The sequence below is a fragment of the Pelophylax lessonae genome, assembly GCF_965119305.1.
Source record: "Pelophylax lessonae genome assembly, chromosome: 3".
Classification (NCBI taxonomy): domain Eukaryota; kingdom Metazoa; phylum Chordata; class Amphibia; order Anura; family Ranidae; genus Pelophylax; species Pelophylax lessonae.
Genome location: NC_138770.1, coordinates 21,762,476 through 21,777,560, shown reverse-complemented (window position 1 = coordinate 21,777,560; position 15,085 = coordinate 21,762,476). Strand labels below are relative to the sequence as shown.

Sequence of the window (15,085 nt, the reverse complement as noted above, 5' to 3'; positions counted from 1 at the left end):
GGGTGAGTAGCCCCAGGGAAGTTGGAAGAGTCTTAGAATAGTTGGTGGAGGAGGAGGAGAAGAAGGCGGCCCTGGGTGGCTGGGGGAGAAGAGGGTGGCTGGAAGAGAAGGAGAGGGTTCCTGGGTGGCTAGGGGAAAAGGAGAGGGTCCCTGGGTGGCTAGGGGAAAAGGAGAGGGTCCCTGGGTAACTAGAGGACAAGGAGAGGGTCCCTGGGTGGCTAGGGGAGAAAGAGAGGGTCCCTGGGTGGCTAGGGGAAAAGGAGAGGGCCCCTGGGTGGCTAGGGGAAAAGGAGAGGGTCCCTGGGTGGCTAGGGGAGAAAGAGAGGGTCCATGGGTGGCTAGGGGAAAAGGAGAGGGCCCCGGGGTGGCTGGGGAAGAAGGAGAGGGCCCAAGGAGAGAGCCCCTGGGTGGCTGGGGGAGGAGAAGAGCCCCCCTGTGACGCCAAAGTCAGTAGAAGGGGAAGAAAGTGGAGCTGTGCCAGTCCTGCATATCTGACATCACAGCCAAACATGGTGGAGCCGGAGCCCTTTGCCCTACACAATGACAGCACCCGAGGTGGAAGGTGAGGGGTAGCGGGGCTGTGACATTATATAGCATATGGACTCTGTTGTCCCCCCCCCCCCCCCAGCTATGAGGGACTGAGGAATGACAGCCCACTATGCTGGGACTTATAGTGCCCTAGAATGTGGAGGACTGAGGAATCCTCAGTCCCTCACAGAGGGCACTACAAGTTCCAGAATAGCAGGCTGCCATGCCTTAGTCCCCACAGAGGGCACTACAAGTCTTAGCATAGCAGGCAGTAGCTCCTCAGTCCCCTACAGAGAGCAGTACAAGTCCAAGCATAGCAGGCTTCCATTCCTCATGGAGGAATGGCAGTGCACTATACTGGAATTTACAGTGCCCTCTGTGAGAAGTGTAAGAGGGGTCTCTGGAAACTTTGATGCAATGGGGAGCTTTGGTGACCACAGAGTTCCCTTTTACTCCAGAGTCCCCAGCTTCCCCAGAACTCTCCTTACATCAGAGTCTCCAGCATTCCCCCTTAAATCGGGGAAGAGAGGCAAAGGTTAAGGCAGGTTCACAGGCTACAACTGCAGACAGATATACCCCTGAAGAACAAAACCAACACAAAGTTACCACCAGAAGACCCTAAACCCCCTCCAAGGACCCACTAATCATCATTATTGAGTATACCCCTAAAGGACAAAGCATCCTCCAATGGCAACTCCATGTATAAAACTAAGCTCATGAAGGCCACATCAACCAAATAGGTGACTCATTATACCGGAAGACCTCTTCCTCTTCACAAGTGCCTAATCTGATATCCTGCAGTACAGGTAGAAGTGTTCTGGTTGGGGTTTGAACTGAACAACCCAGTGCTGCAAGGTGATGACCACTAAGACATTCCGCTGCTCTGTCCTTCTGTTCAATTTACACCACTCTTCTAGCATGAGCTTCTAGCTTACACATCATAGGAAAAAAAGGCAACACGCTCCTTTGGAAGTGCTTAAAATACTTGCATTGCAGGTACCTCTGCAGGAAGGGAGGTACAAAAACCTGCTTATAGATCATCCTCATCTTACCTTTAGGAATTGTTTGAAGAGGATTAAATTGGTCAGTTGACTGATCCTACAAGGAAAAAGCTTGACATGGTCAGAGTTGAGTCTCCTTGCACAGGGAGAGATGTAACAGACTCCTTTAGAGTGTCTTGACTAGCTGTGGCAACCTGTTGGTAGGGGTCATCTTCCTCCCTGGATGCCTGAACAAAGCAGGAAATTTATACAGGGTTTTGCCTGTCAAGCACCAAAGGCCCAGTCTACGGTGTGCATAATACATGCAGATCTGGAGAGGTTTAATAGAAAGTGTCCATTAGTCAGCTTCCCATACACCAGCTTTATGAGGCCTGCAGAAGGGCTGACAATCCAGGAACAGTATCAGTAAGGAAGACGCTGCCCCCCTCCTGCTATAACCTGCATAGAGCAGCCACAGCATAGAGGGATTAGGCTGCAGTGGCACAAGGACCTGTCACAGTAAGAAATAAATCCATGATAAACAGACACGGTACAAGGGAGAACTCCATATTATTAGGAACCAAATATTATAACATATATAATTGCTACTCAAGCTATGTAGTAATTTGTTTTTTAATTCACAATTCAAACTACGGCTGCTAAACTGTCAAAAAGACCCGTAAGGGGTTAATTACTGCTAAAGGAATACTGACACTGCAGCTTCTCACATCAGAGCGCCGTCCCAGCAGGTGAATAATCAAACAGACCCTGCCATACAGATGTAGTGCCCTCCTAGGTAGGTGCTAGAATGAGTGGATATAGTTTTTGCTTTCTCTGCCTAACAGGGACACAGCTCATGCTGTCTTGATGTTTCACACTGATCCAATAGCCATGGAGTATATTGGACGGTGGGTGGAGTCCTGGCAGATAAGAGCATAGATGTCTGTACCAATGTTGTTGAAGTATTTTCTAATTTGTGTATGTTGTCTAGTATAAGGTGTTATTAAACGGACTATTTCTGTTTTTGGTTGTTTCAGACCTCGGAACATACCTTCCTCTCTTTTGTGCTATTATAAGCTTTTCGCAGTGTAGTCCACGAATAGCCTCTAATAAGCAATCTCTTTCGAAGGGAGTCCACCTCCTGTTTAAAATCTTCGTCGTTCGAACAGACTCAATGCAATCTAAGATACTGGGAGTAGGGTATACTATGTACCGGGGGTTTGGATAAAAGCTATTGGCATGTATAACCATGTTGCCGGCTGTCGGTTTTCTATAAAGTGTAGTTTCTATCCCACCTTCTTCTTGTATAAGAATTTGTATGTCTAAGATCACACTACTACACATATACAGTATCTCACAAAAGTAAGTACACCCCTCACATATTTGTAAATATGTTATTCTATCTTTTCATGTGAAAACACTGAAGAAATGACACTTTGCTACCAGGGCCGGTGCTTCCACTAGGCAAACTAGGCAGCCGCCTAGGGCGCATTGCCACCTAGGGGCGCAGCCATGAGTCGGCACTCTCTCTCCATCATTAATGATCCTTGTGAACGGAGGGGAGAGGCGGCAGTGGGCGAGGAAGAAGGGACAGAGGAAGATGATAGGTGTCTGGGGCAGTGGCAGAACTACCAGGCTTTGGCTTTCCACCGCTGTTTGGGGGGGGGGGGCAATAGGCAGGAAGGGAGCCCACCGGAGTGCTGCCTGCATGATGATCCTCTTCGGCTGGAGCTGAGTGGCCTAAACCCCAAGCAGGAAGTGATACTCTGCACTGAGCTGGTGGGCAGCCGTTCACGTCCCTGGGTCGATATTAACCAGGGAGTGGAGGAGAGCTGAACCTGAGCTGGAGCTCGGCATTGACTGCTGCTTCTCCATCCACCACAAGCTCTTTGGAGCCGTGGTGAGCACTGTGGTCCAGGAGAGGAGCGTCCTGGGAAAAGGAATCACGGTGAAGGAGGGCAGAGTGCGGACCACTCTCTTCATACTGCCTAGTGGGTGTCCCCAGAACAGGGGATCGGAGTCCCGGGGTGTGACATGGAGGATCCCTGGTGTGAAAGGGAATCTGGGTCACCAGATTTGCCATGGTGAATCGAAGTCACCAGGTGTGACATGGGGGATAGGGGTCACTGGGTGTAACCGGGGTTCGGGGTCACCATGTGTGCCCTAAGAAATTGGGGTCCCTTTGTGTGCCATGGGGGATTGATGTCCCCAGGTGTGACATGTAAAAACATCAGGGTCTCTCCGAGTATGACATGGAGGAACATCAGGGGCCCCTGGTGTGACATAGAGGAACATTGGGGTCACTGGGTATGACAGCATGACATTGAGGAATATTGGGGTCCCAGGATGTGACATGGAAAAAACATCAGGGTCCCTGGGTGTGACATAGAGGGACATAAAGGAATATGGCGGTCACTGGGTATGACAGCATAACATGGAGAAACCATCAGATCAGGGTCACTGGGTATTACATAGAGGAGTTTTTACCCCTTTCCCTTTTTTTTTTGGGGGGGGGGGCGCAAGTAGCTGGTCTTGCCTAGGGCGTAAAATAGTCTAGCACCTGCCCTGTTTGCTACAATGTAAAGTAGTGAGTGTACAGCTTGTATAACAGTGTAAATTTGCTGTCCCCTCATATAACTCATCACACAGCCATTAATGTCTAAACCGCTGGCAACAAAAAGGAGTACACCTCTAAGTTAAAGTGTCCAAATTGTTCCTAAAGTGTCAATATTTTGTGTGGCCACCATTATTTGCCAGCACTGCTATAAACCCTCTTTGGCATGAAGTTCACCAGAGCTTCACAGGTTGCCACTGGAGTCCTCTTCCTCTCCTCCATGATGACATCACGGAGCTGGTGGATGTTAGAGACCTTGCGCTCCTCCACCTTCAGTTTGAGGATGCCCCACAGAGGCTCAATAGGGTTTAGGTCTTGCTTGGCTAGTCCATCACCTTTACCCTTAGCTTCTCTAGCAAGGCAGTTGTCGTCTTGGAGGTGTGTTTGGAGTCGTTATAATGTTGGAATACTAGATTGCGGCCCAGTCTCCAAAGGAAGGGGATCATGCTCTGCTTCAGTATGTCACAGTACATGTTGGCATTCATGGTTGCCTCAATGAACTGTAGCTCCCCAGTGCCAGCAGCACTCATGCAGCCCCAGACCATGACACTCCCACCACCATGCTTGACTGTAGGCAAGACACACTTGTCTTTGTACTCCTCACCTGGTTTCCGCCACACGCGCTTGACACCATCTGAACCAAATAAGTTAATTATGGTTTCTTCAGACCACAAGATATGGTTTCAGTAATCCATGCCCTTTGTCTGCTTGTCTTCAGCAAACTGTTTGTGGGCTTTCTTGTGCATCATCTTTAGAAGAGGCTTCCTTCTGGGATGACAGCCATGCAGACCAATTTCAGCCATGCAGACCAATTTGATGCAGTGTGCGACGTATGGTCTGAGCACTGACAGGATGACCCCCCCAACCTCTGCAGCTATGCTGGCAGCACTCATACATCTGTTTTGCAAAAGACAACCTCTGGATATGATGTTGAGCACGTGCACTCAACTTCTTTGGTCGATCATGGCGAGGTCTGTTCTGAGTGGAACCTGTCCTGTTAAACCGCTGTATGGTCTTGGCCACTGTGCTGCAGCTCAGTTTCAATGTCTAGGCCATCTTTATGTACAGCAACAATTCTTTTTTCTTTCAGATCCTCAGGGAGTTCTTTGCCATGAGGTGCCATGCTGAACTTCCAGTGACCAGTAAGAGAGGGAGAGCGATAACACCAAATTTAACACACCTGCTCTCCATTAACACCTGAGGCCTTGTAACACTAACGAGTCACATGACACCGGGGAGGGAAAATGACTAATTGGGCCCAATTTGGACATTGTCACTTAGGGGTGTATTCACTTTTGTTGCCAGCGGTTTAGACATTAATGGCTGTGTGTTGAGTTATTTTGAGGGGAAAGCAAATTTACACTGTTATACAAGCTGTACACTCACTACTTTACATTGTAGCAAAGTGTCATTTCTTCAGTGTTGTCACATGAAAAGATAGAATAAAATATTTACAAAAATGTGAGGGGTGTACTTACTTTTGTAAGATACTGTATATTTTATCTTGTACCTAGGATCATCAGGATAGATACCTATATACACTACACATTTTGGTCTGGTTTCCCCCCAAGGTCTGGTTAATTTGTTGGGGGGACGAAGGAATGCCGTGTGCTAGTAAGCCATGTTTGTATTTATTATGATGTACATAAATACAGATTATGTTCTATGTTTATGAAACACTAATATCGAGTCTGTTCATTTTAAGAAAAAACTGTCTGTACATCTTCATAGTCCTGAAGATGCCTTGTGTGAAACGCGTTGATCAGTGAACAACCGAAGATAGAGGAATATCATCTGAAGCAAACACAGTGATGTGCCTCCATCAATATTGGTTAATGCAAACAGAAAACAGAGGTCGTGGGACTTTAAATGAGGCAGGTCACCAACTAAGATATACAAAAATAGAATCTGAATGTAGTCATTTATTATACATACAGTAATTGATACAAATGTCGACATCAGTAACAAATATGATGCAGACATGTATACAAAAAAAAGCTGAGACAAAAATATCCATATAGTAAGGAGATTGTTATAATAGTAATAAGATATATTCAGTAATAAAGTACATGGCCGTCACTAAATGTTACATCTAAGTGAAGAGAGGAAATATCTATACCTACACGAACCTTATGATATATACCAACTTATCCTTATATATGTATGATGTACATGAGTGAAATTAGTAGGAGACATTGATCTCCTGTGTACGAGCTGAGCTCAGTTTGGGGTCAGTTTCCTCATTTTATTGAGATCTGGTTTTAGATAAATCAATAAATGTTATTTTAGGATAAATCCATGTAGTTGTTATCTGTCTCATGCTGTGCCCTTAAAGTCCACACATATGACAGTGGTTCCTTGTGAACATCTGTAGTTTCCCATTTCTCTGAACAGATAGGATGTTGGGACTCATGAAAAAAAATTACGTGGGATCCCCTCCCCTCCCCCAGTCTATACCAGGCCCACGCCAAAATGTAAAATAATAAATAAATGCAGTGGGGTCCCCCCAAAATCCATACCAGATCTTAACCTGAGCATGCAGTTCGGCAAGTCAGAAAAAGGGGGACAAGCGAGCTCCCCCCTTCCAACCCGTACAAGGCCACATGCCCTCACCATGGGTTGGGGTTGGGTGTTTTGTGGCAGCTCTGTCCCCCCACCTCAAAGCACCTTGTCCCCATGTTGATGGCGACAAGGGCCTCTTCCCCACAACCGTGGCCTGTGCTTGTGGGGGTCTGCAGGCAGGGGGCTCCTCATAATCTGAAAGCCCCTTTTACCAAGGGGCCCCCCAGATCCAGCAGTGTCAAAAAGTAATAAAAACACTCACAATTTTGGAAAAATCCTTTATTAAAAAATAAAATCCAGCCTCCCCCGATGTAGATCCGTCATCAATCACAACGCCCCCCTCCCCCGCACATGGAAAAAATTTAAAAAGACGCTCTTGCCGTCATGGAGGCCCTCTGCCTACTTTACATCTTTTATATAGGTAAGGGACGGGGTCACCTGTCTACATCACACGGTGATTTATCTATTGCCGGCATTCTTTTTTTTCCATTCATCGGCTTGGTGCCTAACGAGGTATTTCTTCACACAGAATTTGCATCGGTCGATCGTTTTTTTTTTACCGATCCAAATTCGAAACGCTCTCAAAAGTTGGAATTTGTTTGAAAATGAATAAAAACAAAAAAAAATGTAACAGATTTCAACGAAATTCATTACAATTTCATTTGGATAAATCCGAATCTAGGAATAATCAAAAATTTGTCGGAATTTGTATTCGAACCGAAACGAATTTCACGTGTCTAACACTTAATGGCCACCCGCTAACAGCTGGGCTCCCAGCCAATGCAAATGGCCGCTGATGGCAGGGCCCACTCTTCAGGCATGCATCCTCTACATAGGTGTGCCATAACACCACCCCGCTGATAGTTGGGGACTCAATGACCACTTGGGACATCCTGGAAGACTTCTGGATACCAAAGGAAGCTCCTGACATCCCGCACAGCTGCCCAGCACCAGACCTGCCCACCAATACTTCCAATAGCTAGGAAAACTTCATATAAAAATGACCTATAAGTGAGGAGGACAAAAAAGGAATGCAGCCATTGGCTTATCCTGAACATTGATGGGGGTGGGGTCTTATGGGGGAGGAACGAGGGCGGGGCTACCCAAACGTATGCTGCCATGGACATCTGTCAGGAAAGCACATTATGGCCACTAGATGGAACTGACCATTATAGGAAATCCAAATTTACCATGACTGGGGGAATGCGGGTCACATTTTATCAACACATTTATAACAACCAGACCTGTAAGTGTTTGTGAAATCTTCCCGCACAAAATGTACTCAGCCAATTAAAGGTAAGGACTCCATTTTTATTTTTTTCTGCTATCAATGGCCAACATGGGACAACACTTCTTTCATGTCTTTGGTGATCTCTGATCTCCTTATGAAGTGTTTCTTACATGATGAAGATCAGCCATGGAGTATATCTGAGGTGTATATCAGGATGTGCTTCTTCCCCACATGTCCACCAACATTCATATAGAAGACATTTCCCACACTCAAGGCACTAATACACCTCCAGGGTTGTGTGGGATGCCTGATGTACAGAAGACAGGACTTCAGTGAGGAACAATTCCTTCATTCAGGACCGGAATACGGCTTCTCACCAGTGTGCAATTTCTGATGCTTGGAAAGAGCGGACTTTTGTGAAAAACATTTCCTGCACTCAGGACAGCAATACGGCTTCTCACCAGTGTGCGACCTCTGATGTGTGGAAAGATTTGACTTGCATGAAAAACATTTCCCGCACTCAGGACAGGAATACGGCTTCTCACCAGTGTGCGATCTCTGATGTGTGGAAAGAGTGGACTTCTCTGAAAAACATTTCCCGCACTCAGGACAGGAATACGGCTTCTCACCAGTGTGCGATCTCTGATGTGTGGAAAGATTGGACTTCATTGAAAAACATTTCCCGCACTCAGGACAAGAATACGGCTTCTCACCAGTGTGCAATTTCTGATGCATGGAAAGATTGGCCTTCTCTGAAAAACATTTCCCGCACTCAGGACAGGAATACGGCTTCTCACCAGTGTGCGATCTCTGATGCATGGAAAGATTGGCCTTCTGTGAAAAACATTTCCCGCACTTAGGACAGGAATACGGCTTCTCACCAGTGTGTGATTTCTGATGTGTGGAAAGATGGGACTTCCGTGAAAAACATTTCCCGCACTCAGGACAGAAATGCGGCTTCTCACCAGTGTGAGATCTCTGATGTCTGGAAAGATGGGACTTATTTGCAAAACATTTCCCGCACTCAGGACAGCAATACGGCTTCTCACCAGTGTGCGACCTCTGATGTGTGGAAAGATTTGACTTGCATGAAAAACATTTACCGCACTCAGGACAGGAATACGGCTTCTCATCCGTGTGAGATCTCTGATGTCTGGAAATCTGTGACTTCTCTGAAAAACATTTCCCACACTCAGGACAGGAATGCGGCTTCTCACCAGTGTGCGATCTCTGATGTGTGGAAAGATGGTACTTCCGTGAAAAACATTTCCCACACTTAGGACAGCAATACGGCTTCTCACCAGTGTGCAATCTCTGATGTGTGGAAAGAGAGGACTTCTCTGAAAAACATATACAGTATAGCAGTGGGTAGAGGGGAGAGAGCAGAAGTCAGGAGTATGTAATGTACAACATAGAGTATATAGTGTAGGGGTGAGGAGTATGTAATGTACAACATAGAGTATATAGTGCAGGGTCAGGTCTCATAATATTTGTGTTAAGTAATCAGTTGCAGAGGTCCCACATTGCTGCCTCCCATCTCCTGGGACTGCACTTAGTGACCTGGGTGTGAGGCTATACAGACATAACCCTCCACCCAGCACAGCCAGCAAATAACAGAGCAAGTAACCCCGGGAGAATTGTTTTGTCAGAGATCTTGGTAGACCCGGGCATGGGGCAGAAGACCCAAGGTACATACCCCAGGTGTCTAGGTCAAACAGCGTCTATGGTATTTTGCTGCCAGCTGAACCCCAGAATCCCCATAAACTCAGTCTAGAGACATAAATTGTGTCTGCAGCACAGAGAAGGAAGATTATCCGAGAGAAATACAGGAATACAGGACGGGGAACACAGCTCAGGAAAGTGACCAGGGGATTACAGGCTGATATCACCCAGTCCCCGCCCTACTCTGGACCAATCAGTGATCAGTATGGGTGGAGGAATGTATTTAGTGTTAATGACCCACCTGTGCTGATCTCTGTAGGAGTGTCCTCCTCTATAAATGTCCCCATTATTCCATCCTCCTCCATAGACTGCTGATCATCCCTCACATACGTCTCTTCTTCCTCTGCTTTAACCTCAAATTCTATATCGATTGGATCTCCACTCTAAACCCAAGAAAATGAGAGAGAATATCATCTGGAAGATATAAGCTTTATTATTGTGATATTATATATATATATTATACATATATATATATATATATATATATATATATATATATATATATATATATATATATATATATATATATATATATATATATATATATATATAAAAATTCTGTTATTTTGCAAATTCTTTAATAAAACCTATTGAACATTTAAAAAAATAAAAACAAAACACATCCTCTCCAGAAGTCCATGTTCTAGATGCTCCAATCCACCAACCTTGTAACATTGAGGGATGGTGTGACCTTCCTGTGTGGAATCCAGGGAATACAGAGGACGGGGACATCTCTCTGGTGGGTTTCTGTAGCTGGATGACTCCTCCATGGTGTCCTGGTACAGATCTTTGTGTTCTTTTAGAAACTCTGACTCCTCCATCACCCCATCCTTATCATCCTCCTCTTTTATCTCTTCTTTAACCTCAACTTTACAATCTCTCAGGTTTCCACTCTGAATATAAAATAAAAATGACATCAATGGTAACAATGCAGATAATGTACAGATCGTAATGATACTATCAGTGATTGTTCCTCATCTACCTGATGATGGTGGGGGATGGTGTGACCTTCCTGTGTGGAATCCTGGGTATACAGAGAACGGGGACATCTCTCTGGTGGGTTCCCATTACTAGATCCATCTGTAGGAAACAGAAACAATGTATTCAGTCAGTGTGTGTATGTGTTTATCAGATGATGGGAGATCTAGGTGGACCCTCCGTACTGCTCTCTCCTTTACAATAAAGTCTCCTCTTACCCGGTGATGTGAGGGGCGGCTGATTCTCCATCATGACGTCCTTCCCAGCACCGCTCACCTCTCCTATCAGCAGCTCCATCATCATCTTGGTGACTTCTCAAATCTTCTTTTTATTGCTCTATTCTATCAGGGAACGAGGTGGAGGCAATGTGATGGTCATATGATCTCCAGACTTCACAGGAGGAAAACTCTAGATTTGAACACAAATAGTAAAATCAAATGACATTCCCAGAATCCTCCTCACCTCACTGGTCAGGTCTATTTTTATTTAAACCCCACTTCATGCTGAGGTTTCTGATATTACATACAATGCAGGTCCAACAGCCCTACTTTGAAAGTAAGGAGGCCTGGGGTTCAGCCCACATCCTAAGAGCATCAGAAATTAAGGAGTCGGATAGCGGGATATAGGAGGGAGGAGCTGTGAGGTCAGTGTGAGGTCATAGGAATCTCTGACTCTGATTGGAGGAAGATTGAGAGGAGGAGCTGTGTGGTCATAGCAGTGGGGGAATTACCAGGGTTGCAGCAGTCGCACTTGCGAAGGAATCCTGCAGTTCCGCCACTGTAGGGGGGCCCACCGCTGCTCGGTAGATAGTACACTGGTCATTAACATGCACTCTCACAGGCACACAGTCCCTGTCCATCCTCTCTGCCCGCCCATTGAGTTCAGTAGGGTAGGGAGATACAATGTTGGGAGAGTGAAAAAGAAAATCAGCTGACCCGGGCTGGGCCAGTAGAGTGAAGGGGAGGAGCTCTTCACCGTGTGAGGAGACCCCATGATGGGATGAGTTACTGGAGACACAGGAAGAAAGCCGAAGATACACTGGGACCTAGCAAGGAGGAGGGACCGAGTGATCTGCAAGGGAGTGACACTGATCCCATCCCTCAATATCAGCACTGCCACTGATTCCCACCCCCCCCCCCCACACACCAGCACTACCGCTGCCACTGATCCCCCTCCCCCCCCCACACCAGCACATTTGCTGCCACTGAATTCATCCCCCTCACCAGTGCTATCACTCATCCCATTCCATCCCCCCCAACCTCCACCCTTACCACTGATCCCATGCCCCCTCACCACTGCCACTCATCCCATCCTCCTACCATCACTGCTCCCATCTCCCCCCCTTACTGCTGCCACTCATCCCACCTCCCACGACCACCGCTGCCACTGATACCATCCCATTCTCCCCCAACCACCACCACTTATCTCATTCCATCCCATCCCCCCACCACCCCTGCCACATCCCCCACCGCTGCCACTTATACCATCCCCTCCACCTTTGCTGCCTCTAATCCCATCCCACCCCCACTGCCACTTATCCCATTCCATCACCCCCTCCACCACAGCTGCCAATCATGCCATCCCCCCACCACCACCGCTGCCACTGATCCCATCCCCACCCAACCACCACTGCTGCCACACTGATCCCATCCCCCCACAACCACCGCTGCCACTCATCCCAGGGCCGGCACTTAAGGGGGTCGCAATTGCAATGGCCCATGTGTTTGCCCTGTACACCTGGATAAAAGGGGGGGGGGCGGTATATAGAGGAACAAATATCCTCCATTTTTCTCCTGCAGCTGCTAAAAGCCAAGTTCTCCTCCTCTCCCTTCCATAAGCATTCAGCGGCTGCAGGAGCAAAATGGAGGGGATTTGTTTGTCTATGTGTCACCCCCGCTGCCCTCCTATCCAGGTCCTGCTGCCCTCCAGCCCCAGGATAAGTGGGAAGGGCCCAGGCCGGGGCTCAGGGGGTCCCTTCGTGGTTTCATGAACTGGAGCCCTGAAGGTTCTAGTTATGCCTCTAAGTCATAGGATTCTCTGACCCTGATAGGAGGGACATTGGGGGAGGAGCTGTGTGGTCAGTGTCATGTCATAGGATATTCTGACTCTGATTGGAGGGATATTGGGAGGAGGAGCTATGAGGTCAGTGTGGTGTCATAGGATTCTCTGACTCGGATTGTAGGGACATTGGGAGGAGAAGCTGTGGGGGCACTGTGTGAGGTTTCTGCACACAAAGAATCATTTCTCCCGGGTGCGTCCCACCTCTTCTAAAATTAAAGATGAACTTTGTCTGTGTGCTTTTTCAGGACTCATCATATTCCTGTGATCTCCGTGTACTCCGGAGAGTACTCCGGAGACTTTACTGATCACATTTTAGGATGAATATCTGAGACTGGGATCGTTATGAAAAAAAAATATTTACGATATTTACTGCAAATGACATTTTTTTCTCTTACTTCTTATTTGAATCCTAAAAATTAAAGACATACAAATTCCAATCCTCCCTAAATACACCCCCCCCCCACTAATAAAAGTAGTATAATTCATTTGTCAGGAGTGTGTTGTTGTCAGGGCTGGGCTTCTGCTATTAAAAGAGGTTGTAAACCGAAAAAAAAATTTTTTTCTTTCCATCCTGAAAGAGAAAGACATAATGAGCTAGTATGCATTGCATACTAGCTCATTATAAAATACTTACCTTAGAACGAGCCCCCGCCGTGCTGCTCGCTTACCTCTATGACGGGCGACATGTCCAGTCGCCCATCTTCCGGGATCCCAACGTGCACGGGAGCCAACGGTCATGGCACGGCGCTCTGAAGGAACGGCACGACCGGCCGTTCCTTCAGAGCGCATACACCAGTGACGTCACTGGCTGCATGTCTCAAATATCTCCTAAACGGTACATGTTTAGGAGATATTTACAGTACCTATAGGTAAGCCTTATTATAGGCTTACCTATAGGTAAAAGTGTCAGAGGAGGGTTTACTTCCTCTTTAATAGCAGCTCACTACTCAGTGCACAGAGGCTGCTCAGCTGTCGGGTAATTACCAGCCACTCATTGTTTCCACAGTGACTCACCTGGTTACCATTACCTGCCTCATTAGTCCAGCCTACAGCCAGCCCCTTTTTGCTATTTAAACTGCCTTGCTCATTTCCTCCGTGACTCTGCCTGGTCAACATCTCCAGTATGTCTTTGCTGTGTTCCTGTTACGACTTGCCCTGGCTGACGTCTCTTCTGATCACTAATCCTGATTTTTGGCTTCTGATATTGCTGATTTCTGATCCTGGCTTGTCTTATTACCTGCTCTGGCTTCCAAACCCTGGCTTCTGTTTTTGACTACGTTCCTGTTCTGTGTTGTTTTTGCTATTACATTAAAATTTTCTGTCTCTGCCTGGTTTATGGTTCCTGACAGTTGTGCTCTTGCTCCTCATTCCAGCATCCTGGTTTTGGCTGTGATGCATGCTTTGTTTGTCTATCTGCAAAGTGACTGATGTGGTCAGTCTCTGGGTGGAGACCAAACCTGATTGAAGCCAGTCAAGCCCGCAGTCTCATGCTTGTTATATTGCAATTGTAACACGTGCTCCAAGCTCTCTGTTTGTCTGCCCTGCTCTGCTGTTTGAATTCCCTTGTTGAAAGCCTTGGTTCGGATATCGACTACTCTCTGAACTCTGCCTGCCTTTTGACTACGGATCTGACCCTGACTATTCTGAACCTTGTCTGCCTTGTAACTGGACTGTCGTTGAACCACTCTACGTGTCTGCCAAACATAAGTATCTGGTTGCTGTGCTCAGTTTGTTCCTGCCCTGGTGTGGTGGCCAGGCACCATAGCATTGTGTTTAAGTCCTAGGGGCAACTGAGTACTGGAAGGCCTGCTTGCCTTATGGAAAAGGAGGCTGCTATAGGCGCAGAACACAGAAGCCAGCTATAGTGTCTGACCACCTGTGTTAAGGGTAAGCATGACATTGTTAGTATAGGTGTAGTAATTCTACAATAGACTGATGAGGTGAGAAGGTGATCATTGGTGGCAAAGGTGACATCTCCAAAATGAAGGAAATGTTTGAGCCCTGTAAGTGAGCAATGCTAAGACCCTGAAGGGGTACATCGACGTTACCACACTATATATGGCTGGGGAGCGCATGTCTTTCTATAAGTGGGTTCTATATTTAAGTGGGCGCACTTCAGCTCTGCACTTCAGCGATTGCACAAAGCGAGAATACACAGCAAACTACTTTGAAAAGCACCAAACTGACTGCAGGTGACCTTGTTTCCCCATTCCGCTCTCCTTCCTCTCTGCAACATGCGCTTTCAACCAATCCTTTTGACAGTTGTGTCCTCACTCCTTAATCTCTCTTTCCCTCACCCCTCTTCTCCACCCCACAGCCTGTATATATCACCCTCACTTCTGTCCTCTCCCTATTACAGCACTCACCCAACTCCTGCTAATTCTAAACCCACATGCTAATAAAACCTCC

At 46.9% G+C, this 15,085-nt stretch overlaps 3 protein-coding genes across 3 annotated transcripts in view; 2 read left to right on the top strand and 1 right to left on the bottom strand.

Moving 5' to 3' along the window:
• Positions 1–15,085, top strand: part of LOC309550245 (uncharacterized protein) — a gene marked incomplete at its 3' end in the record, with an annotated part of 2,091,994 nt that overhangs the window by 893,030 nt on the left and 1,183,879 nt on the right.
• LOC309548864 (uncharacterized protein) overlaps positions 1–15,085 on the top strand; it is a gene marked incomplete at its 3' end in the record, with an annotated part of 187,250 nt that overhangs the window by 61,838 nt on the left and 110,327 nt on the right. The gene's annotated exons all lie outside the window — the stretch shown is intronic.
• On the bottom strand, positions 8,264–12,931 carry LOC309548865 (uncharacterized protein; the record flags this gene model as incomplete). Its single annotated transcript, XM_082248796.1, has 2 exons — positions 8,264–8,809; positions 12,878–12,931. 2 exons carry the CDS (start codon positions 12,929–12,931, stop codon positions 8,264–8,266), a joined length of 600 nt encoding a protein of 199 aa, XP_082104922.1.